The 23,846-nt window shown below is 39.5% G+C and overlaps 3 protein-coding genes across 6 annotated transcripts in view; all 3 read right to left on the bottom strand.

The window, feature by feature from the left end:
• Window positions 1–3,790, bottom strand: part of DNAJB6 (DnaJ heat shock protein family (Hsp40) member B6) — a 59,387-nt gene extending 55,597 nt beyond the window's left edge. Inside the window, exon 1 of one of the 3 annotated variants that reach the window (XM_055804105.1) lies at window positions 3,667–3,790. The gene's annotated coding sequence lies outside the window, so the exon portion shown is untranslated. Of the gene's footprint in view, window positions 1–3,589 lie in introns of all 3 variants that reach the window. The other 2 variants (XM_055804104.1, XM_055804106.1) reach the window with 2 other exon arrangements.
• On the bottom strand, window positions 3,703–11,474 carry LOC129784473 (uncharacterized). Its single transcript, XM_055804108.1, has 2 exons — window positions 10,074–11,474; window positions 3,703–4,090 (listed from the first exon to the last, which is right to left on the bottom strand). The coding sequence occupies exons 1-2, from the start codon at window positions 10,103–10,105 to the stop codon at window positions 3,703–3,705; spliced, it is 420 nt and encodes a 139-aa protein (XP_055660083.1). The 5' UTR covers window positions 10,106–11,474.
• A 3,192-nt stretch (window positions 11,475–14,666) lies between these two features.
• UBE3C (ubiquitin protein ligase E3C) overlaps window positions 14,667–23,846 on the bottom strand; it is a 76,291-nt gene continuing 67,111 nt past the window's right edge. For both annotated transcript variants that reach the window (XM_005233938.2, XM_013296454.3), the window contains 4 exons: window positions 23,162–23,350; window positions 22,999–23,065; window positions 22,094–22,224; window positions 14,667–16,690 (listed from right to left, as the gene is read on the bottom strand). In XM_005233938.2, coding sequence (XP_005233995.1) covers window positions 16,520–16,690; window positions 22,094–22,224; window positions 22,999–23,065; window positions 23,162–23,350 — 558 coding nt within the window. In that variant the 3' untranslated portion in view covers window positions 14,667–16,519. The remainder of the gene's footprint in view (window positions 16,691–22,093; window positions 22,225–22,998; window positions 23,066–23,161; window positions 23,351–23,846) is intronic.

A 23,846-nucleotide genomic window follows, 5' to 3' on the forward strand; every position in this document is an offset into this window, starting at 1 on the left:
AAAAACTGGAAAAGGAAGTAGATCTGTGAATAGGCTACCCTCACATTCTTGCCTTAAACGCTACAGCTTAGCTGTCTGATCTATTAGCATGCCTTAAATCAAGGGGTACTTATTCAAAGTTTCTTCAAAAAGTAAAGGGGCATTTTTCCAAAACACAACAACTCAGGTGCCCAAATTTGGAACTGTGTCATACAAATATCTGGAACACTGGCACCCTCCTAAAACTAACCATAAAAGGCTATTTTATACAAAGTAAAAATATTCCTAACTCATTTTAAAAAATGTATGATCTGTATTTGATTAAGCGATTAAAAACAGTAAAAGGCTCAACTGGCAAAGATCAAGTCCAGAAAGTTTCAGTCAAACAATCACATGCAACCAGATGATTCTTCAGGGGAAAGAAAATAGTTTACAGTTTCTACACACTTCCCCTGAAGTAGTTTTTGGAGTCACAATAGTTTTATTTACGCCAACCAGAAAAAAAAAAAGTTACATTAAAGCAAACACTTGTTTCTTTTTCAGAAAAACAATGACAAATTATCACAGACTCAGGCTACATTTTAAGACAAAATAATTTCTTCTAATCAAAAGAATTAAAGTTTAAACAAAATCTGGCTGCAATGTAACTATGAATGACTTCAGCCATTATATGAGCTTTAAGATCCTTGTGCTGAGTCCTCACTCAGTGGGATTTCAGAATTTATTTAGAACAAATAAAAAACATAAATTAAACCTACAACTGTAGGAGTGAAATTCATATGCATTATTTATTTTCCAGCAGTTAAACAGAATCAAAATAATGTTTTAAGTCTAAGCTTAAAAAACATCTAACATCCATTCAAATATAGTAGCACTTCATTGAAAAGCAAGGAAAATACAATTTAAACCTACTGATATCATCAACTACAGTTTTAATTTAAATCTATCTTGAAATAAACGATCATATCTAAGACAAAAAGTTTTGACAAATTAAGTAATTTCTCACTAATCCTTCCGTTACTTCAATAAATCAAGACAAAGGAAAAGCTGTTGACAGAAAATGTTTTCAGGACACAGCTGACAAGGTTCTTCACAAATGCTATTAGAGAAATTGATTACTTCCTACTTAAAGAGCAAAATACTAGAACATCAACTCACACAACTAACCTGAAAATTAAGACAAAACATTCCCTTCAAAACATCACTATTTATATGGTAAGAAACAGTCTGCTAAAGTCTGGAAGTCCAATATATTGACATGATAAGAGATGTACCATCCTCTATAGCCAGCAGCACAAAAGCAGAACACAGTTAACATGGGTGGCTGCACTCCATTCAACCTGGTGTGAAATTTCAGTCAATTCCAGGCTAGAACTTCCAATGCCTCTGGATTTACAGTAAAACACAATCATCACCCTCATCCCACACAACCTCAGCTCAAAGAATTAAGTACAGATGAAGGAGTCCTGAAAGTTCTACAATAAAAAAAAAAAAAAAAAAACCAACCACCCACACCCAGCTATTTCTTTCCTCAATACAGTCCAAATGCTATTAGGAATTCATATACATTTGCAACTACGATCATGATTTAATGCAGATTGTTTCCTCTCTCCATCTAAACTGCAACACTCCTAGTGGATGAAAGAATATAGTAGGTTGAAAAATGTATATATCTATTAAAAAAAATAAACAGCAAAACACATTATCCCCACAACTGAAAGTTGTGTGTTACACAAAAGTGAAGCCCTGCATGCTTTCTCCCAAAGTCCAGCCAAGACAAATTAGCAAACTGCATCCATCTAGGAAAGACAGAAAAAAACACCAGAGAGAAAAGCTGTTTTGGTAAGAACATGCGGTAGTCAGAAAGCACAAGTGCTAAAAAGACGAATCTGATGGGTAAGGAAAGGAACTTCACAGTTTACAGACAGAAATTAACACTGCAGTTTAAACAGTACTGCCAGTACAAGTAGCAATTTAAATTTCTCCCCCAATGTCTGAGACTATTTAAGAGAATTTAATCCTAATTTAACTTCCATTTTGAATGGTCTCTTGTTCTCCACTGAAAAGCCAGCACGAGAGCCAAGAGAGAGAAACAAATTTAGACCAGTGTTGTGCAATAGTTAACATTCTGGTTGTTTAAAATAAAAAAAAAAATTACAAAAAAAATAATCACAGAGACAAAATCTGGACATACATTTACTCACTGATTCAAATAAATCCTCTTTGACAATGTAATCCAGCAAACCAAATGACACTTCAACCACCAGACTCTTGATCATCAACATGACATAAAATCCCTCCTAACTAGAGTACAAGGATCCCCGAAGAGTAAACAAAAATTAAGGTCAGCAGTAACTGCAACCGCAGAGGACCGGAGAGGAAGAGCCTAATTTCATTCCAGCTGTTCTGTGTCAACACCTTGTTCTTAACACTTTTTGATGCTTTATATCCTAAAAACTCAAGACTTGATCACTGATTGACTATGCAATATCACAAGCTTGACAATTTTGCACATCAGCACTGTTACAAATTTAGCTTCTATAATGCTGCCGTATCCAAATGCAAAGCAAACAAGCAGCCTTATTATCAGGATTCAAGACAAATTTGCTCAGGATTTTGAATTTTTTCTAATGCCTTCATTAGAATAGCTCAACCCTGCAGCACAGGTTTTTGGCAGCCAACGAGAGCTCTGACAGTAGAACTCTAACAGGACAGAGTGTTGCTACAAACAGAAACACCGTTCATAAATAACTGCATTTCCTAACTCACTGCCTTCTCAGAAGTCCAGCAAACACTGACAACAAACTATGTTCCTTTACCCGACTGTGACCATTTTCAACTCACGTTGGAACTCGGCCAACAGCGAATTCAAAACACCTGGCGACTACCGTCTTCACCCACAACAAACCTTACGACTGACCCTACTCTGAGTTAAGAAACAATGCAGAACAGAATTTCATTAAACCACTTCTACCGGCGGAAGTGGGGGGGAGGGGGCGCCACGTTTAATTTGCAAGCACGCCAAAAAAGTACGCTGCGAAGAAAAGGTCTCCGAGAAAAAGGTCTGTCCAACACGTTCAGGAGCAAAGGGTGAACTGCAGCTCTCCCTCACCTTTCCGTGACTGAAACCACCGCAAGCAGAAATGGAAGCGCGGGTATTTTTTTCCCCTCCAAGCCTTCTCTGCTTGCGGCAAACAGGAGGCAAACCCGAGCCGGGCTCGCACGGCCCGGTGATCCCCCCCGGACCCCTCCGCCGTGGGTTACGGGCTCAGTCCCAGGCTGTCGCGGCGCCGGGGGCGGCTCCTCACCGCCCGCCCCCAAGTGCCGCCGGTCCCCGCGCCCGCCCCGCACCCGCCGCCGCGGGGCCGCCCCGCGCAGCGCCCCGACACCTGGGGAGAAACGCCGAGGCAGGCGGCACCCCGGCTCCCCACGGGGGACACTCCGGCCCAGGCCGCGCCGGGAGGCCCCGTTACCACCAACACTGTTGCTAAGAGCTGAGGCCCGGCCCAGAAACCGGCGCCCCCTCCCGCTCGCTCTCCCCCGTCCCTTCCCCTCACACGGCCCAGTGCAGCAAGGCCCGCCGCTGAGCACCCTCGCCCCCCGCACTCACCCGCCCCGGTGCCTCCGCAGCGCGGCCGCCACCCTCCCCGCCAGCAGCCCGGGACAACGGCAACGGCGGCAGCTCACCTCAGCCGCAAACAGGATGCTCCGTCACCGCGGCCCTCACGTCACTGCCGGCCGGCTGTTTCCGGAAGTTTCTCGAACGGCGCGCGGCCCCGCGCCGCCCGCCGCGCAGGCAGAGGCCGCCCCCTGGCGGCGGCCGGCGGCGCTGCAGTGGGGACGGGGCTTCCGGCCTGGTGGCTCCGGCGCCATCCGTGTCCGCACGGCCGGCGCCGGGGCCGCGTACCCAGGCGGCCCCCGGGCAGGGACAGTCCCGGCAGGGACAGCCGCCGCCACCGGCCCCGGCCGTAGGGCAGGACCAGGCAGGGGCCTCCCCCAGCGCTCGCTCTCCCCCGAAGGGGGGCGGGGTTTAAGCCCCCCGAAGCGGGCGGCTCGCCTCTGAGGGGAACAGACGGGCGGGGGATGGGCGGAGCGATGTCCAGCTGTGCTGCTGAGGGAAAAAAAGAGAAAAAAACCATTAATTATTCTAAAAAACGCTCTTTGAATAGGTGAGTTTGGCTGCTAGAAGCGAGAAGACAAAATTTCTTCCCCTGTGTGTGTCTTCATTTTAGTCTCAAAATGGGAACGCTCGCACACAATTCCCCTGAGGCCAGATTCCCCGTTTTCCAGCTGGCACCTACGCAGATGAATATATTTAAGCATCCCCAGGGTTACACTTCAGCATGTGGTTTTCTGAGTGTCATGGCTGAGAGCAAAGTATAAGCAGCCAAGTTATTATTCTATTTTAAAAATTTGGACTTTATCCACGGCTGTAAAATTCTTTTTTTTTCTTGCCCTTTATTTTAAAAGCTGGAGGAGGCATTGATTTATAGATGACCAAGGTGAAATGAATTTCCACACCTACAATGCGTGCTCCCCAAATATCGTCAAATAAAAGGCTACTCCTTATTCTCGAGGTGTGTATGTGGGAGTAGGATCAGTTGAAAAACAAAAAAGCAAGCTTGGAATAAAACACGGATCAGCAAGGCAAGTAGTAGGACAATCGCAAGAAAAGTATAGGCTTGGTGCTTTGGGGGAAATACAAGCTTCAAAAGAAGTACTGTTCCGTGAGATGTGATGCTAAATTGTGGTCGTGGAAACAAGTCTTTAGAATTAGATCAAAGAGACACCTTGCACCACTATTAGCTGCCCATCAGCAAGTAGCTGTGAAGTCCAAGTTGTTTTATCCACAGGGGCTGAGGGGGAGGAAGAACACCAGTAGTTTAGACTGGCTCTTTCTAAAAGTTAAAACTGCAAAACTCGGAAACAGAGCAAGGTCTTAATATTAGTCAGGATGAGTTTGGTACAATGCTCTGGGTGATGCTTTGTTTGTGTTGAGAAAGGAATGTAGTCTGAATAATTAGAGAAGGTTCCACTGATGATGTTAAAGTAAAGGAACAAAGTACTCTGAATAATTAGAAAAGATATGGTGGGCACTTGAAGGAGATAAGGAGACCATGAGTCAGGAAATCGCTGAACAGAGAAGTTGAAAGGTTTACTCCACCTAGATCCCACCTATTAAGAATAGAATGATTAGGTGTTGAAATCAAATGAATATGTATATAAAGATGTTGTTACCTCTCACAAAAATTGTATAAATTACCTGACTTTTCACTGAAAACTTGGGAGCTACTATGTCCGGTGCGAATCGGCTAGCTCCCAACGTTGCATGAAATAAGTATCTTTGCTGCTTAAAGACAAAATTCGTCTCTGAGCAGTTACTCTGTGCCGTTTTGGCATCATCTCTGAAGATTCCCAGCGTAGCAAGTGCAAAGACAAGCAGCAGGTCAGCACTGTGCAGTTCAGGAGGGGATCATAACAAATTTTGATTTAATGCTTTAAACATTTCTCGATGTGGAAATAAAGAGGTTTTCCCTCAACCTTTCATGACAGATGACAAGTGAGAACAAAGTATGAAAAGTCTTCGGTCTTTAAAAAAAAATCTCACCTGCGGTAAATAAGCCAGAAGTTGTGCATGAGGCAGTTGCTTTGCTCTAATTGTTTACAGAGTAGATTTCATGTTAAAGTTACGGTTTACAGAGTAGATTTTATGTTAAAGTTATGGTACGATGGATGCCAACCATATAATTTTCTATTTATCCACACAAGCAGAATAGTGGCAAAGCAGCATAATTCTGTATGCAACTTCAACCCTGAAATTGCATTTTAGGGTTGAAATTGCAACGCTGCCTACATCAATGCAACCAGGACCACTGCTGCTTTACCACAGTTGTTGTATGGGTGATAGAATTACATTAATTTGCCCACAGATTTTCTAACACTGTTCTGATATCAGTTATCAGGTAACAGAAGTGTTAGCACTCTTCAGGTGTCAGAGTAATGTTTGGGAAGGCTTAGAGCCCAGTTCTGCACTCTGAGAAAGGGAGGTATGAGAAGGTAAAGTGTGTTGCTCTCAGCTGAGGGCCCAGCTAGCAGTGTGAGATCCAGTTGAGAATTTTCTACAGCAGGACACAGAGAATGTAAATAAACGTTTCCAAACAAAATTATAAAAAAAACCCCAACAGATTATGCATTTATAAAAAAATCCAAAATATATTTTAATTGGTCTATGCTTGTCTTTGAAGTGGGATAGGAACACATTTCCTGAGACTTTGCAGAACAGGTGGTTTGCACAGCCAGCAATTACAAGTAGCATTTATTGGGGCACTTTTTATTTTTTTTATAAACTTACTATCTTTGATATCTCAGATTATCTAACACTGGACGATAACAAGAAGTATTGTATTTTTTTTGAAGTTTGTTTATATTGCAAACTTGGTATTCAATTTTCTGTTCTCTGGGTTACAGGGAAGGCATATAAAATACATAAATACAGCACGTGCCGAAGTCAGCTGGAAGGGGTACTGTGGGGTGTACCAAGATCACACAGCAGAGATCCAGGTGACTGTGCAAAGTCAGTATCCTCAAAACTCCTGCAGTACAATGTGACCCCAGCTTGTCCTCACCAGACCCGAGCCAGCTTCTGTAGAGCTGCTTATGTGATTGTCCCCAGTGCTCCAGTTCTGAAAGATTTCACTACTACCCTATGCTTGTAAGCACAAGGTTTGGTCAGCTCTGGAACTGTACCCTGGCAGAAGCCAATCTCACCAGCTCTGCAGGAGGCAGCTCAGCCTGGCCGGCTGGCATCGAATACTACTGGACCTCCACGAACTTGGTGACGGGATAGTGGTAGCAGCCAAGGGATTTCTGATTATATCTCAAGGTCTAAGGTGTGGGGACAAGTAACTCTGGAGACTCCAAGCTGAGGCTGCCTCTAGCACAGAGTCCATCAAACTGCTCAGCTCCTGCCAAAGGAAGAAGTCTCTACCTCCCACCTGTGGTTGTAGCTCCCCCACTGGCACATGACCAAGCATTCCACCTGATGTCATCTTGACAATGCTTAACCCTCTGCATTTTTTCATGCACAGCAGTGGGTTACAGGTTAACAGTAATTTGGGGAGTGCAAGACTAACAGCATGAATCTATAAAAACGTTAAGAGTGACAGATTTGTATCCCTTTTGATCAGCATCCTGTAGAATTTGACAGAGAAACATAAACTAAAGAGTAGTTTCAAAACCAGTCACTCATGGTCTTGTTTTCCTGGCTTCTGTTTGTTTTCTGATCAGAAGAACACTGTGGCTGGTAAGCAGCGCAGGAAGGGCTGCCTTCGTGCTGCTCTGCCAGTGCACTTGCTGCCTTAGCCCAGTCTGGCAGCGCCTCCACCTCCTACCCTTTCAGATCTTCAGTAGGTCAGCTCAGCATCCAAGATTTTTCAGGCTAATGTGATCTTGATCTTATCAGTATGTGTCCAGGCAAAGTCTGCTTCTCCCAAAGCTCAAAGTACATATTGTGGCTGTGATTACTTTGCTTTAAAGAGCAGCACTCTGATAAGCAACGTTCGTTAACTATAGCCAGGTACTGCGGAACCACCTTTTTACCACCATTTCTCTCATTTCAGTTACATAGTTCAAGTACTACAGAACAGCACTGACTAGTTCCCCAAGAATTAATTAAAAATTATCTGACCCCATAGTTCAATTTGATCTGTATATTCAGTCACACTCATTTAAGATTTCTCAATTCTTTTTAAACTGTAGCATTAATCATACATAAATCTTAGAATAGTTTGAAGTCCTTAAATGAGACCTATCCATATCAGTGTTTTCCATGCAACAGGAGGACCCTGCAGTCTCTGTGTAAAAAATAAACACAGAGGGGGAACTGCATAAGGTAAAGAGCCAAAATCACCTTCCTCCTCATCAGAGGTAATGTCATGGGAAAGATGTTAGAGGCAGGACTCATAGAAATGGGTAACATGTTTAATTAGATCTACTTACAGGGCTCATAAAACAGAAAAGCTTTTAGATTCAGAAAACCTTCTTCAAAGGTATTTGCAAAAGTGTTCTATTTTTTTACAGCTAGCTGCTTGCAGCAAAAGCCTGGAGTATTGTGTTAAGGAGCATTAAATCTGATGCTGCTGGCAGAGGATCAACATTCCAGTTAACAAAAGCTGATAAAGTCTGGTGGATCTGTGGAAGCTGGTATCAGAGATCCAAGCAGACCTGGGCTGGTGTCCAAGTGCTGCGTCATAAGTCAGAATAAATTCTGTTATCAAAGGATCTTCATTGTTCAAGAATTTTCAGCTCTCACCTGGGAACGTGAGGGAAAGGTCTGGTTCACTTCAACTGCCTAAAAGTTAAGCATCCTGTTTAAGGCTTCCAACTACAAAGAGAGAGAGAGAAAAGAGGGGGCATCTCCAGGGCACAATTTATTCCATCCACTTCGGAGATGTATTTTAGTAAAGAACGAACCATCCTCTGGAGCTCTGTCTCTGGGTTCCCTCTTGCATCGGAAGTGCCTTGACAGCCACCTTACAGATGGCTGAAGTTAAGTGAGATGAATTCAGGCCTAACTGGTAGCTATAACCTCATGATGGAAATAATGTGGCAGCATTCCAGGAGGTTTTAGCAATTCACATAGTTCCCAGTTTCTTTTTTTTTAATCATTTTTTATGACTTATGGAGGTCAATTATGAAAAGCCCATCAGAACACAAGAAATGCTTACAAATGCTGCATTAGAGAGATATTAATGTTAGTCCCTCTGATGTGGTAATGGCTGCAGCCGCCTTAGCCTGCTGCTCTGGCCTGCTGCTTAATGCATCCAGTTTTTCTATTTACAGATTTACAGATTCTATTTTTGGTATTAACAACGAATATGAGCATATGTGTCAAAGACTGTTCTCACATCATTTAATTATAGTACTACTGGCAAAGTAATTCTGGAAAGTGCCACTTAATTAAATGTAAGCATTAACTTTTTGCTGATAGCTTATCAGAAACAATTAGACTTGAAATATGGGCAATACACCTAAAGTTTAAAACTTTAAGTAGAAGCATTAAAAGCACAAAATAACCAATTTTCATTAGCATTCTCCAGAGCATTTCTGCTGAGGACAACTCAATTTTCATCGGTACGATGCTTCTTAGGTAATCAAGAGGCTGCAAGTTTATCAGGACTCTTTCTAACCAAAGGCTTGAGCTTAGTGGATGCTTTTGAGAGTGGTTAAAACATTTCAGGATAGCTGGTGCTTTTGCCAATTCCTCTGAAGCGTTAGATGTATTCTACGGATTATTTGGGGTGTGCAGACAACAACCTAAGAACTGTTGCAGGCAGTCAGAAGAGCTCACAGCTTATGGCAAGTGCTTATTCCTTGCAAGGACAGCTTGATCAGCATTTATGTTCATTAACTGGAACAGGAATATGCTTTCTTATCCATATGCCAATACCAAATATTAGTTATTTCTATGCAATTTTTCATCAATAGCCAGATGGATCTAACAGATAATTAGACCTAAAAATATCTCTGCAGAACTTTGAGCTTGGCTGCTGTTTGCCTGAAAGCGCAGAGGGGAAAAACAGCAAGCAGAGCTGTAATGAAAAGAATTATTCTTAATTAAAGCTACAAGGGCTAGAAGGAACTAATTTCTTCAGAAGGTATGTTTAACAACACAGAGCAAAACTACATAGCAACTGATGAGAGATGTTTTTCCTAGATCTAACATTTGGGTAAGCAGAAGTAGCAAGATGATCTGAAATAACACCATCTGGTGAATGCCTGTTTCCTTCTTCAGCGATCAAGAACTATGTGTAACTATAAACAGAGAATAAAATAGAAATAATGCAAAACTAATTTTCAGTCAAATGTTACACAGTATGAACTAACAGCTGCTCTGGGAATGCAGAAAAGAATGATCTTAAATATAGTAGGACATTTGAGCAAGCTGTTCCTATAAATACATTAACAAACACTGCAAACAGACATATGTTTCCTACAGAGCTGTAGACAGGTAAACTTAGTCCCAGACTGGAGAGCAACTATTCTGGCAAAGAAACATAGCAATGATTTAACCATCGCACAGGAAAAGTTCATACCTTGACAGCATGCAATCAGGCCTGCAGGACATCCATGCGTGCCTTTATGTACAAGCGGTTCCGCTGGTGCCAGTCAGAATTCCCATGTTTCTCCTGTCCGACTGTCAGACACACTTTGCTGGACTGCACCTAGCGCTGGCCTACACAACCTCTGTCTTCTAGACAGTCAAGTTACAGGAGTCTGTCAAAGCTGTTGCACTTCCAGATGTTTGATACTGTTGGTGGCGGAAGAAGTGAATATATATTTAGGTGATATAATATTTAGCATTAGTCTGATGGTTTTTTGCATCCATGTCTAGCATCATATCTATAAAAAGTTGTGAAAATAATTGAGACCTCAGTTTTTACTGAGTCTCTTATTTTGCAGTTGATAACCAATTTCCAAAATCCTTGAAAACACAAAGCAGCACTGGAAGCAAAGCTACAACATTTTAAATCCATCCTTACCGGGTAAGTGCCACTTATTAACAACTACAGACATCTACAGGCATCTGACAAGGAAGAGAATTACATAATTACAGTATCGGTTAGGTTGGAAAAGACCTTTGAGATCATCAAGTCCAACTGTTAACCCAGCACTGTCAACCCCATCACTAAACCATGTCCCTAAGCACTGCATCTTTTTTTAAACACCTCCAGAGATGGTGATTCCACCACCTCCCTGGGCAGCTTGTTCTAACACTTGACCACCCTTGCAGTGAAGAAATTGTTCCTAATATCCAATCTAAACCTCCCCTGGCACAACTTGAGGCCATTTCCTCTTGTCCTGTTGCTTGTTATCTGGGAGAAGAGACTGACCCCACCTGCCTACAGCCTCCTGTCAGGTAGTTGCAGGGAGCAATAATGCCCCCCCTGAGCCTCCTCTTCTCCAAACCACGCCAGTTCCCTCAGCTGCTTCTCATAGGACTTGTGCTCCAGACCCTTCACCAGCTCCATTGCCCATCTCTGGACATGCTCCAGCACCCCTACATCCCTCTTGAAGCGAGGGGCCCAGAACTGCACACAGGAGTCAAGGTGCGGCCTCAGCAGTCACATCAAAGTCCACAACATATATTCTGAAGATGCTGCTGTGTTCACTAACAAGCAAGTCAGAGAGAAAGAAGATCAAGGCTTTGGAGCACATGTAATATGAGGAGAGGCTGAGAAAGCTGGTGGTGTTCTGCCTAGAGAAGGCTCACATTCCTCTTAGCACTGCCCAGTGATAGGACAAGAGGCAATGGGCACAAACTGGAATAGAAAAAATTAGATTAAATATGCTTCATTGTAAAGGTAATTGAACACTGGAGAAAGTTGCCCAGAGAAGTTGTGGAGTCTCCATCCACGGACACATTCAGAACTCCCCAGGACAATGTCCTGAGCAGCCTGCTCTAGGTGACCCTGCTTGGAGCAGAGGGGTTGGACTGGGTGATCTCCAGACATTCCTGCTGACCTCAACCATTCAGTCTTCTTCGAAATAGATTCAACTGTTGGTAACTTCACTTTTTGCCCTGTGTTGTCTCTCTACACACATCAGAAATGTTACGAGCTTTCCAGACTATCAGACAGATACTGAAAAACAGGCAACATATCTCAGCATGTGTGTTCTATTCACGAAGCGTCCTACAGGAGAAATTTTCTGTAATTTTCTGTTTACCACATTTTTAGTGGGTTGTAAGCTGAAGAATACATGGTATTAAGTATTCCAAAAGAAACGTGCACAATACTAACTTCATAAATGCTATCATGGAACCAGAAGTGTATTTAGCAATAAAAATAGTAGAAAAGCAAAGGGAAGCAGACAACTATAATTATCAAAGGAGGTAAAAATTAAACTACACCTTCAGAGGGGGCCACATTTGTGCTAAAATTCCAGAAGCTGAAAGAGATGTTTTTGTGTTTGCTGACATAGCATTCTTCACCATGAATTACAAATTCTCATATTCTTAGCCAAGGACAGAGTTCTGTTCTTTCCAAAGATTCTGAAGGAGCTTTTTCAAAGTACATCCGTGGTCTTAGCTATATTGTTTGAAAGACAAGACTGAAAAAAATCTAAACCTTATCACTGCAGTTTGACTGACAGAGTGGGAAATTCACTGCTCAAGAACTGAAGTTAGGATCATCCTGAAGCAGTAAAATCATTTAGGCTGGAAAAGATCTTTAAGATCAGAGCCCAACCGTTAACCTAACACTGCCAAACCCACCACTAAACCGTGTCCCTGTGTGCCGCACGTACACCTCTTAAATACCTGCAGGCATGGTGACTCCTCCACTTCCCTGGGCAGCCTGTTCCAACAGTAGTAACTTCAAGACCAACAAACAGTTAATACTACCTTCCCTTTCAGAATCTGTTCAGTACTATCAATCTTTAGCAAGAGAATGCCAAATTTACTGCGAAAAAATAAAAGAGTGTTTCCGCGAAGTTTCAAGAAAACTCAAATTATTTTATTCACAAAAGCAGAAGTCGATAAAAATATAGATATCCTGATCAGTTTTACAGACCATGTTAATTTCTTCACTCCTTCACTGACAGGCAAAGCATCATGAAAAAAAAAACTGTAACAAGCATTTACATCACAAACCATTATTAACACAGATTCATGTATATGAGCAAACATTTTAAAGTTTTTGCATATAATTATAAATACCAAAAAAAATATTACAGGTCTAACAAAACATTCCAAGAAAAAAAGCTCTCTTGTTCTTTCCTTTTTGTTTCTGTGCTGTACTGTTTTTCAGTGGTGTAGAGTATATACGTGCTGTCTCACTGGCATTTAACAAGTAGTTTTTGGGTTGAACTCCTTCAAGTGTTTTCTTTGAATTCCAAACCCCTTTATAGGTCACATTAGGATGTTTGTGCTAGATTACTCAAGTGATGCCAAAAGAACTGTCCACATTGCCACTAACAGCATCAGGAAGCTTTTTTTAAAAAAAAGTTATGGAGCACCCCACACAAAAATAACTGAAGATATCTTTGCTGTTCAAACTTCTGTCAGCTCAGTGTTTACATGTGAGCCAAATCTTTCCTCTTTTGTAGACATAAATTCTCCCCAGAAATCACAAGTGAGTTTTGTGACATTTATAGAAGCCTGGCTTTCAGGACCATGATGGAAGACAACTGAGATTAAGGAACAAGGCAAATAATCTATGTTCTGGTTGGTTGTTTTTGTTTGTTTGTTTGTTTTTAAATCCAGCTAGTAGGACTAAACCCACATCTGGAAGAATTCTCACCAAAATGAAACAGACTAAGTGCTAATTTTCTTTTTTTATTATGCTGTTATGCCTTTTAACTTTGGAGAGATAAAGGATTTGTGACCTCTCCCATCAGATAAACTTTGACAAAATGTTTTTAAAACAGATCACAAAATTATAAACCAAAAATTATTTGAAAACAAAAACTAAACAGAAAATGCTGTCATTTTTCAAAAAGCACGTACTCAACTAGGCAGACAGAACAGTGAAGTACAGCAATTGACTTTTAGGAAGGGTTGCCTTGTATAGAAAACAAGTCCAAACCTATAATTATTACTGCTATAATTCTGATTATCAAAATCTATGATAATATTTCAGGTTACTTGCATGCAAAATGCTTCCTGCCTCTGCCTACCTAAAATCTGGGAGCATCACAATGGAGAGTTTGCTCTTCTTCTAAAAAACAGAAAATCCATTTTCGTACATAAACAACTCTTGCTACGTAAGAGCTACAAGAGATCATGTAGATGACCTAGCTCCTCAGGACGTGACTAACTATACCTATATTATTTCTTACACCTTTACCTCCTGTTCCTTAAAATATCCAGCAATGGATCACTGAAAAGCAGGGACTCGTGCTTCATCCTGACTACATGAAAACAGTTGACAGTCAGAAGGGAAAGCACTCGTTGCCAAAGGAAAACCCTGCACTCTTCTTATTGCAGTCTGGATACCGAAGGTGGTGTAAGCTGTTGCAGCACAGATTTTCACCCGACCACCTGCAGAATGAAATCTAGGCTACAATCCCACTGACTTGAGTACATCAGAATTGCATACTTAATGTACAGAATACACAAAACAAGATTGCCAACTATTACATACTGAAGAAATAGAGTATTTTCAGCAAACTCAAATTCTCTGCTGAAGATTTCTGCAACTGTGTGATTCCTGCAATTACATGACTATACCTATCTGCAACTCACTTACCCAGCCTACCCTCTCTGTTGAACTTGCATTCATGGTAACAGGAATAGTGTGCACTGTCTCCTTTTACAAAAGCAGAAAGCATTACCAGTCACGATTACTTGACGTGACTCCAACAGAATCTTCAAAGTAATAATATTTAATCGAGAATTTATTTTTACAAAACACAGATACAACACTACCCAATGTAGCAAAATAACAGAATTGAAAAAATTCAAAATATTTAAAGCATTAGGATCTAAAATAAATAATGCTATCTAAAAAGAAGCATTCAGGTTTTGTGATTAGGAGGAGGCAGTTCCACTATTACTGATCTCCTTTTTCAAATTCTTTACAAGTTCTATAATTTAGATAGAAAAATATACAAGAAAAGAATTTTGGGATAAAGAATAGGTTGAGTACGTAACATTTAACATAAATAAAAAGCCTAAAACAAAACCAAAAAGAAAACCAATCATTTTATTTCTGTACATCAAGACTACAAATAGTATTTTAACACTTCATTACCCAAATTAAGAAATTATACATTTTTATATGGTTACTAGTAAACATCTTAAATCACTCAGTTTCCCCACATTTAAAAGGATATTGCTGGTTACTGCTTATTAAATATGAAATCAAACAGTTTCCAGTAACAGCAAAATATTTTTTTGCATAAGAGATGAATACAAATTTGATTGTAAATTTTGATGATTTAGAATATAAAACTAAGGTTCAGAGGGATGCATTTATGAATCTTACAGTTTAAAGTATAACTCCTTTTTTTTTAGTTGACTACAGTTTGCATATGAATACCCAACAATGTGCCTACTACTAGAAGATCAGTCCCTTCCATATGTGTAGTGGCCTGGGCCATGGAAGAAGATTTAAGGTAAAGGATAAAGGTTGATGAACGGTCACAAAGCGCTGATGTGGCAATTCTGACATCAGATAAGGAGGAAGTAAAATGTTAGAACGAGGATGTTAAATGAGGATGAGGTTTTATAGACGTCAATGGACATAGCCAATAATGAGAGGTTTTAAAGCGTGTGTACATCGTATGCAACAATCAACATTAAGGTTTGCACATGTACGGAAATCAGAACTGTATAAAAGAATCGCCTTTTGATAGAGTAAACTGACTTTACAGAGCATCATATTGGTGTGCTGTGTCCCGTCTCTCGCAAGATGACTCCCACACATATGAAAGCAATTTTTTTCCCAGATATCAAATTACATTAAAGCAGCATATTCCCACCTACTTTTCTTAGCAGAAGTACTGCAGGCAGAGGGATGTAAAAGCTGTTTAATCACAAAAAAATAAGGAATTTGACTAGTGTCTACAGCACAGATATGATATTTAAGATGGAAAGAAACCATAGGGAAAAGGAATGTGAACACCACAGGCTTCAAATATAAAAGATAAAGCCTGATAACTTTGGTTCAAATAATTTTAATAGTTGTTACACGTATATTTTTCCAAAGTGATGACTTTTGTATGTACTGTGTATGCAATAGGCGTCTGATACATTAAAAAAAAAATCTGTACAGGCACAAAAGACAGAAACAGAACAAACATGGATAGTCACATCCATTTACGACAGTGTTCAAGTGATAATGACACAGCCAAAGGTTGAACTTAAAATAATGTAAATCCAATTTCTCCAATGTATTTCAGAAAGCACAAATGGAATATTATAAACTATTTATCTCAGTGCCTACCATCTTGAGGGAAGGTAGTATAAAATAAAATCAGTTCTGCAAAAACTATGATTTGTAAACAATTCTACAACATAAGTAAAGATAAAGATGTTAGGTTATCAGTAATGAGCATTTTCATCCTCTCAGTTCTGGGATATCTGCAAACATCTGCTTCACTTCCCTCTAAGAGATTAATTACAGGCTGTTAGCCCTGTCTCATCCCAATGCGCTGCATGGTACACAACTTTATTGCCAGTTTGTGAAATTATTTATGTTTGAACAGCACAAAGCCAAAGCTTCATCTTTGGTTAATTTCACTGAGATGTCACTGTTCTTTAAATGTGCTCTTTCTTCGCATAAACACAGAAAACAACCACACTGCACACAGCATTCATTGTTTTCAATCATAAAGCAGTGTCAATGTAATATTAATTAATGAAAGCTAACTAAGAAATAATGTTTAAAAATGAAACCTATTTGAGGGCATTCAGTAAGACACAAGAGCTGCAGAAATCTAGACAGAATTCCCTTAAAACTGCTTGGGTAGGGTGCTGCTTATAGAGTAGGCACTGGTTAGTTCCTCTGCAGATCATCCAAATAAGCATCAGTTCGACTCAGCTTAATTCAAATCCAGCAGCACATTCAATGGCATAAAGAAGCTTGCTTCGCATAAGATTTTCATCATAAAACTCAGGAAGCTTCAGCAAGTTCATGCAGGTACTGGCAGTAGGTAGCCTGTCTAAATCAGATCCTCCATTGTGAATGCAAAAGGCAGGATATAACTCCTGAAAAATGCAACAGAAGAAACGTATCAAAAAATACATACAGGCCAAAACCTACCCCATAACAGCTAGCAAAGACTTCTAGGAAATAAATCATGAAATTAAAGCCTGTCACAATGACATAATCAAGTGGCATCTTCTTTTATTCCTGGTGGCCCCAAAAGAGCTCTTGAATTGTATAGTGCCTTCCTCTACCCTTGTCCCCACTGAGTCCATTAAATTGCAAAACACAAAGCAATTTAGTTCTAAGGAAAAAAAATAACAAGTTGTTACTTTTTGTACATTCTATTCTACAAATCTGTGATCCCACAAGAACAGTGAACCCCAAAATGGAAAAAGTCATACAGCAGCATGCAAGAAATTTTTTGTTGTATTTGGGAGAAACAACTGGGTTTCACAACCTCAGACTCTCCTCACCACCTCTCAAATGTCCATGGATGCTGTTTATTATGTAGGAAGAGGAAAATGACGGGTCCCTGCTACAGCGATGTTTTCCGATAGTGAAACATGCTGAACACCGGGAACAACAGACCACTAGCAGTAATGGAGGTAAGTGGAAAAGGATGTTCTGTCCTTGAATGACATGTAATATTTGTCACTGTATAATGACATAGCTTCTTCTGAGAATTATACTTTGGGCTTTTCTTTCCAGGCAGGGAAGACATTGTTTCTGTATACACAAAAAATCCCAACAAAGGCAATTTTGCTCTAGCTAATGAAATGATGTGCTATGCCAGTTACAACATTCTTCTGTTAGTTTAAAAGTATTCCAATTTTATGCACAAATGCTACATGAGCATTTGTCATGTTCAAATGATGCTCTAAGAAAAAGGATGAATGAGTGATCAATTCTAAGAACAAATTTTATGAAGTTGTAATACTACATCGATTTGTGACATTAAAAAAAAATCCCGAATAAAGAAACTATGATCAAACATACCCTTTCAGTGTTTTCCTTTTAGAACTTCAGTTAGCATGCCCCAGATATATAAGATAAATTCTTCCAGTGGATGAGTATCAAGCCAACATTTTCCTTTACTCACCACAATATACAATGGTATTTTCTTCATTGAAATCAATTATCTGATACAATGCTAAAGGCATTTCTTGCCCTCGGGAGACTTCTGTTTAAACTAATCTTTCAGCAAGCCTGCAATTTATGAACTTCAGGATGAACAGTACTAATGACTTCAGTAGACCTGTTCATGTGTAAGATTAAGCAAGTATTTACACTACTATGTCTAGAACTCTGAAATGAGAGGTACTTTATAAGCTCCAAATAAAGGTCTAGCTTTACTTAAAGCAATAATACTCAGTGTTTCTTCAGACTAATTATTAAAGTCACTTGGCTGTTATTGGGATGATACTGATGTGCACAGTGATGTGGTAACTATTGATCTGAGGAACAGACTCATAAGACATTTTGTATGTAGTATCTGTTTCAATAATATCAGATCTTTTTTTCTTCTAAGAAAAAGAGTATAGTGAAAATTATATTTGTTACCTCTAGATCACTGCAAGAACTGCAAGAACTTTGCTGGCAAGAAAGTATTCATTTTATCAAATGCTTGCCTGAGGTAAAATAGTTCTGATTTTAAAAACTGGAAAAAAAATCCCAGCTCCAAAGGCAAAAGGTCAATGAGATTCTAAGCTAAATTATTGTTCAAATGGAGGCCTTAGAAGTATTTCATGGCAAAAATGCTGCATTTTTAGTGTTCCTTTCAAAATGCTAATTGAATTCCCCTACTTTAGCTTTAAAAATGGAAAAATGAAGTTCTAAATTGAAGTGTCATGCCAAGGGCACCATTTGTTGCATAATTAAATACTGTACAGCAGGAAACTGCAATAGTTTGGAAGTGAAAAGTATCATCAATTTATTATGTGACCTGATTGGAACTTAACAATTTTTAACCATGCTTTAATGTTGGGGCTTTTTTTTTGTCCATAACAATCACATTTATTAAACTTATTAAACTTTAATTAGCTTTAGTAAATGTTATTCTGAGTCTGAATTTTGCAGTGAAAGTTCAGAATTTTTAAATGATGCAAAGTTAAACTGTGTCATCTATTAGCTATGAATGTCAAGACATTGCCTTATCTTAAATTAACATGCATTAACTTTAAGAAAATGTGAAGGTTCCACAATATAAAGTGTACAGAAGGTTTCAGAGTGAGAACCAGCAACTGTGTTCCTCAGAAAAATACAGTACTTATATTAAAACTGTAAACAAATTTTGAAGATAGCTTGTGTTAATGTCTAAATATATTTGGCCCGCAATATTCAGCGCTCCTGCCACTTTGCACTCTTCTCCTTCAGAGCTATAAACATCACACTGTTGTAGGCTACCAAGATGCTACTACTGATGACAACACCAGTTACCCACTTCCTTTTCTGGCAAACCCCTGGTTCATGGGTAAATACATGTTAACAAGATACTACTGCAAGCACCATGCAAGTACTGACCTAGCTCCTGCTAGGTGCTGCCAGCAGAGCGGCAGCCATGCCTTTCTACTCAGCTGCTGCCAAGACTCTTGCACATGGCTGAGCTCACAAGTCCGTTGCACAGTGAATTAATCTTTTAACTTACTGCCACCATGCTGAAAATTTGATGACTATTTTATTTCCAATTCTCCTAGCCAAGTATGTTAAAGTCAGTCTGTGCCCTACCACCCAAGTACACACACAAACTTCAGCTTTCCACATGTGGCTTCTTTCTAATATGTCACTGTCAGCCTTAATTTTTTAGACTTTTGATTAATTTCCTCCATCTCTTCAAACGTCACGCTGGTTACCTCAAAGCTGGCTAGCTACATCTGCATTTCCTCCTCTCTCCTTGTAATTAAAAAATATGTCAACAAACATATAAAAAGTGACTTCTGTTTACTTTGTTTCCATACAACTCCTTCCCAGCTCTCCCTTCACTACACGTCTCATGCACTGTTCTTTCTTGGTCTCATTCCACACTGTCCTATAAAACTCTGTTGCAAGAGTAGCGTACAGTGATATTCACACGGACTGGAGAGTTAAAGAGAAATGCTTGCAGGCTTGAGAGTTAAAGATAAATGCTTGCAGGCTTTTAAATAATCAATCACATAAATCGATCAATGAATACCCTAAATAGGATTCATGTTATCAAACAGCCATCTCTGTTGCCTGCATATCCAAATATAGTCAACCCAGACACTCTTCACTGTTCAAGGGGATCTAGTTAGTATGTTTTGTGGAGTCTAAGGCATGATTCATTTCACCCTGAAGTAGACACATGGAACAGTCAGACAAATTACAAACAGCAAGTGCCAATTCCTCTCCTAGGTGCTTGTAAATGGAGTGTGGCTGAGCTATACGTTACAGGTATTGAAGATGGAGGATATGTTGCCTATCCACATGCTAACGCCACCACAGAGAGCTTGCTACAGCAGCTGAGGGGATAATGCAGAGGGTGAGACTGCACAGAGGGTTACAGCACGACTGTACTAAACGGAGGTTTGAGCGATCACACACTGCAATGGCAGTGCTGCATACCTCCATCAGCTTACAAAGAAATAGGAAAATTGGAAAGGGAAGAGATCACGAAGTTGCAGCATAAGGGGATAGATCGAAGTCAAGGGAAAAGGGCCGTGCTTCCCTGCAGAATTTAGCACTAGAAACAACTCTTCCACTTCCAAAATCACTTTGCAGCATAGGGAAAAAAAGCCGCTGTTTAAGCTACCGGGAGTATTCTTTCATCACCTCTCGTAACTGATCCACACACTACTGTATGATAACTCACATCTGCTTTTATATATTCTAAATCATTCAAGTTTCAGAGGGCTGTGTCTGAGACTAACCATCATTTCAATACTGGAGTGTCATCTTTGTTTTCCAGAAGAAAACTGTATTCGTGAAAAAAGTCAATAATCCAAAGTTGAAAAATTCTAGAATTAATTTTGTTTAATTCCATAAGAGGAAAAAAATGGTAAGTACTACAAGTATCTAAGTTGTATGTATGGATGAGGAAGGTGGGGATTTTTGTTTAATTTTTTACTTCTGACACCTTTATCATGTGTCACCCCCAGGACATGTCACAGGAAAGGGCCCAATTCCTCAAGCTAAGAAAATATTCTTCTAGCATTTGCCTTTCCAGTATTTTTTTAAATGCTGATTAAAACAAAACAAAACAACAAAAAAACCCCACCAGAATGAACTTTCACAGTATAATTCAAGCAAAAACTGTGCAAAATTCAAAGTATGTTGTTTTCACCTCCAGGCTATTATTGTCTACCTGAATTCCTTGTTCCTATATAAAATGCTAGTGTCTGTCCCTGAAGTATTTCTGTAATGAGAAAATGCTAATTCAACACCACTTATTTTACAAAACAGTTAATAAGCCTTCAGGACTTTGACAATACCTGCATTTATTTCTTATGGGTTGATCTACCTATTTTACCTATAAATGTAGAAAATTAGTTACTATCCACTGCTAATTAAAAAGTGTACCACAGTACCTTATGATGTGAAAATTTTAAAAGTACATGTACTCAAATTTTGTTTAGCAACAAATATTATTCTTACTTGAAAGGAACTGCATGATGCAATGCCTGTAAAAGTTAATACAAAGGTGGGATTATGTGGAACAACAGCAAACACACTGTTGACTATTGTACTAAAAGTGAGGCAACTAAAAGTTGCCTTGAATCAATTTATTCTTTTATTTTCTTACAGAAAAGCACTGAATGTTCCTAAATTTTAGTAGAAATAAAGTCCATGACCAGTTCTTAACCAAAATTTTGCAGCACAGCTGAAACTCATAGGTAGAGTATCTCCAGAATTCAGTTTCAAAATGCCTTCAACTTGCATCAGCATTTTCGTTTTATAAGCAGTAGACAAGTTTTCTGCATACTTAAGCTTCACTAGATTGTTAATGACATCAGCAAAATATGTAGATACAAAGGCTAATGAACTGTGACCCTATAAACAGATAAACAGTAATTAGAAAGAAAAACATCTCCTGCTTCAAATGGTTAATTTAAAGGGTTTAATTTTAATGGCTGCTTTTATACCCTAAATCCTCTTTCGCCTGGTTTGAAAGACATCATTAACTCAACCTGTTCCTTGAAACTGGTAGCAATACTGCTTCTGCACAGTAACATGAAACAGCATCAAGGATCTTCCATGACAAAGAGTTCAGTGCTCTAACTGATGTATTTGTAGCTTATCAAATTTTGCAGTTGAAATAGAAGACAAGAGAACAACATTTCATTAAGTATTTTAAAACTATACTGATCATACATGCAAATGCATTGAAACTGTTTCTGTAGTCACAGAGGAACGTTCTTCTCAAACTGTAAATTCCCACAGACAAAAAAGCTTGTCTCATAACCTGCAGCATTTACAAAAACTTGCCAGGAAGCTGGGAAGACATATACCTTAAACCCCAGAAGAGGTGGTCGAGAGCAGCTTGTTACAAACTTGAGTAGCTTGCGTTTCTCTTCATCAGTGAAGCTTTCTACAACTCTCCAGAATATTTTGATTACAGGATGGTCTGCTGTGTAGCCACCTGTAATGAGATTTAAATGATTTATAGGTAGAATAGTTTCATGTAAGAAAACCTAGCATCAGTCTTGAAAAGCTTGGAGAAAATATTATAACCAGCGGGCTTACATTGCTAACTTCCAGTATCTACAGATCTCTTTGATCACTGCATTTTGGGTTTCTCATTCATTGCTTTCGTGTGGCTATTTCCCTCACCTTCTTAACTGCAGTTTTCTTCACTGAATCCTACTTATTTTAAATTAATTTTATTTAGTTTAGCATTTACCTAGTAACTCTGGACTACTGCCTTTTACTCCAAGAGTTTCCAAAATCTGCAAGACTCATGATGTTGTTTAATGAATCAACTTACCTTGAGGTAAGCCCGGATGTGAACTGATGATATAGTAGCTACTTTTTGATTACATTCATAATAAATGCAGAGCAAAAAAAACAACTATCCCAAAGGCATTTGCAGACTTATTTTCATGGCAGACACCATCACTGACTAATATGCATTTGGGAAAGGAATTACGTGTCCTCTTATTATCCAGCTCTAAACTTCTATTTAAGTGTCTGAATAAAATAAACTGCATACCTTATTTCCCAGCATTCATAAAATTAGGTTGCAATTTTACCCAATCTTCCAAAATTCAGGCCCATCTAGAGTTTGGCCAAAGTTAACAACCAAAGTTAACAAGAATGACCCTACAAAATTTTTTACAAGCTAGGATAAAAAGCAAGTTTGTTTATTCTGGAGTCAGTCATAATACTTTCTTTTACTTCAGTAAAATAAGCTTACCCGAATAGTTTGTGAAAGATTTAAGGTCATCCAAACTAATAGGAACCTGGGCACCAGAAGTCAGAACCTAATAGTGAAGGAAATTAGACAGTTAATTACAGGCAAAAAATAGCATTTATTTCACTTTAAAGCAATGGGTTTCTGCAGTTTTAAGCAAAAGTACCTGTATTTCCTGTTGATCAAACATTCGAAGCCATTCAAGATTCACAACATTGGCCAGTCCCTGACGGAAAGCAAGGCAATGCTGTCGAATTTGTTTGTTTAACCTGTAGTCTGCCACCAGATGGATGTACGCGATTCGGTTAGCACTGGTAACAGGAATATCTTTTCCACCTGGCTTCAGTTCAACCACCTATAAACATAACAGTTTTCATCACTTCGGTAAACTTTTAATTCTGTGTGCTGTAACCATAAAATTGAACTCCAAAACATTCTAGTAAGTGATGTATATATTTGAAGTTTACTAGAATATACTCAAGAATATTCACCTCAAACTAAGACAGAAGACTACAACAAGTTATAAAGGTACTGATTTTTCTGTTTACTCATAAGAGCATATTCTATAGCATCCGGTTTTTAGAACTAGACATCCAGCTGCTAATGCAGCTGACTGCATGGCCCTGTGGTTTATTACCAGAAAACACATTTGGCAAAGACAGATCTCTTTTATAGCAGTCAGTGTGCAATACTAAATTCACCACTGCCAGTCAGACAGAAACTAGGGTGAAAAACTGCCCCTTGGCAAGCTTGCCCCAGCTTCCCTTACACTAGTAAGGGACCTGGAAGAGACGATAGCCTGTGTAAGCAGAGAGCTCACACAGAGCACTCTCCTTCCAGTTGGATTAGGA

The sequence above is a fragment of the Falco peregrinus genome, chromosome 5, assembly GCF_023634155.1.
Source record: "Falco peregrinus isolate bFalPer1 chromosome 5, bFalPer1.pri, whole genome shotgun sequence".
Taxonomy (NCBI): Eukaryota; Metazoa; Chordata; class Aves; order Falconiformes; family Falconidae; genus Falco; species Falco peregrinus.

Excerpts from the sequence above, each read along its gene's own strand:
- LOC129784473 (XM_055804108.1), bottom strand. The coding sequence starts at position 10,105 with ATGTCCTGCAGGCCTGATTGCATGCTGTCAAG. Across the intron at positions 4,091-10,073 it reads CCTGATTGCATGCTGTCAAG|CAGCACAGCTGGACATCGCT; the intron begins GTATGAACTTTT and ends TTTTTCCCTCAG.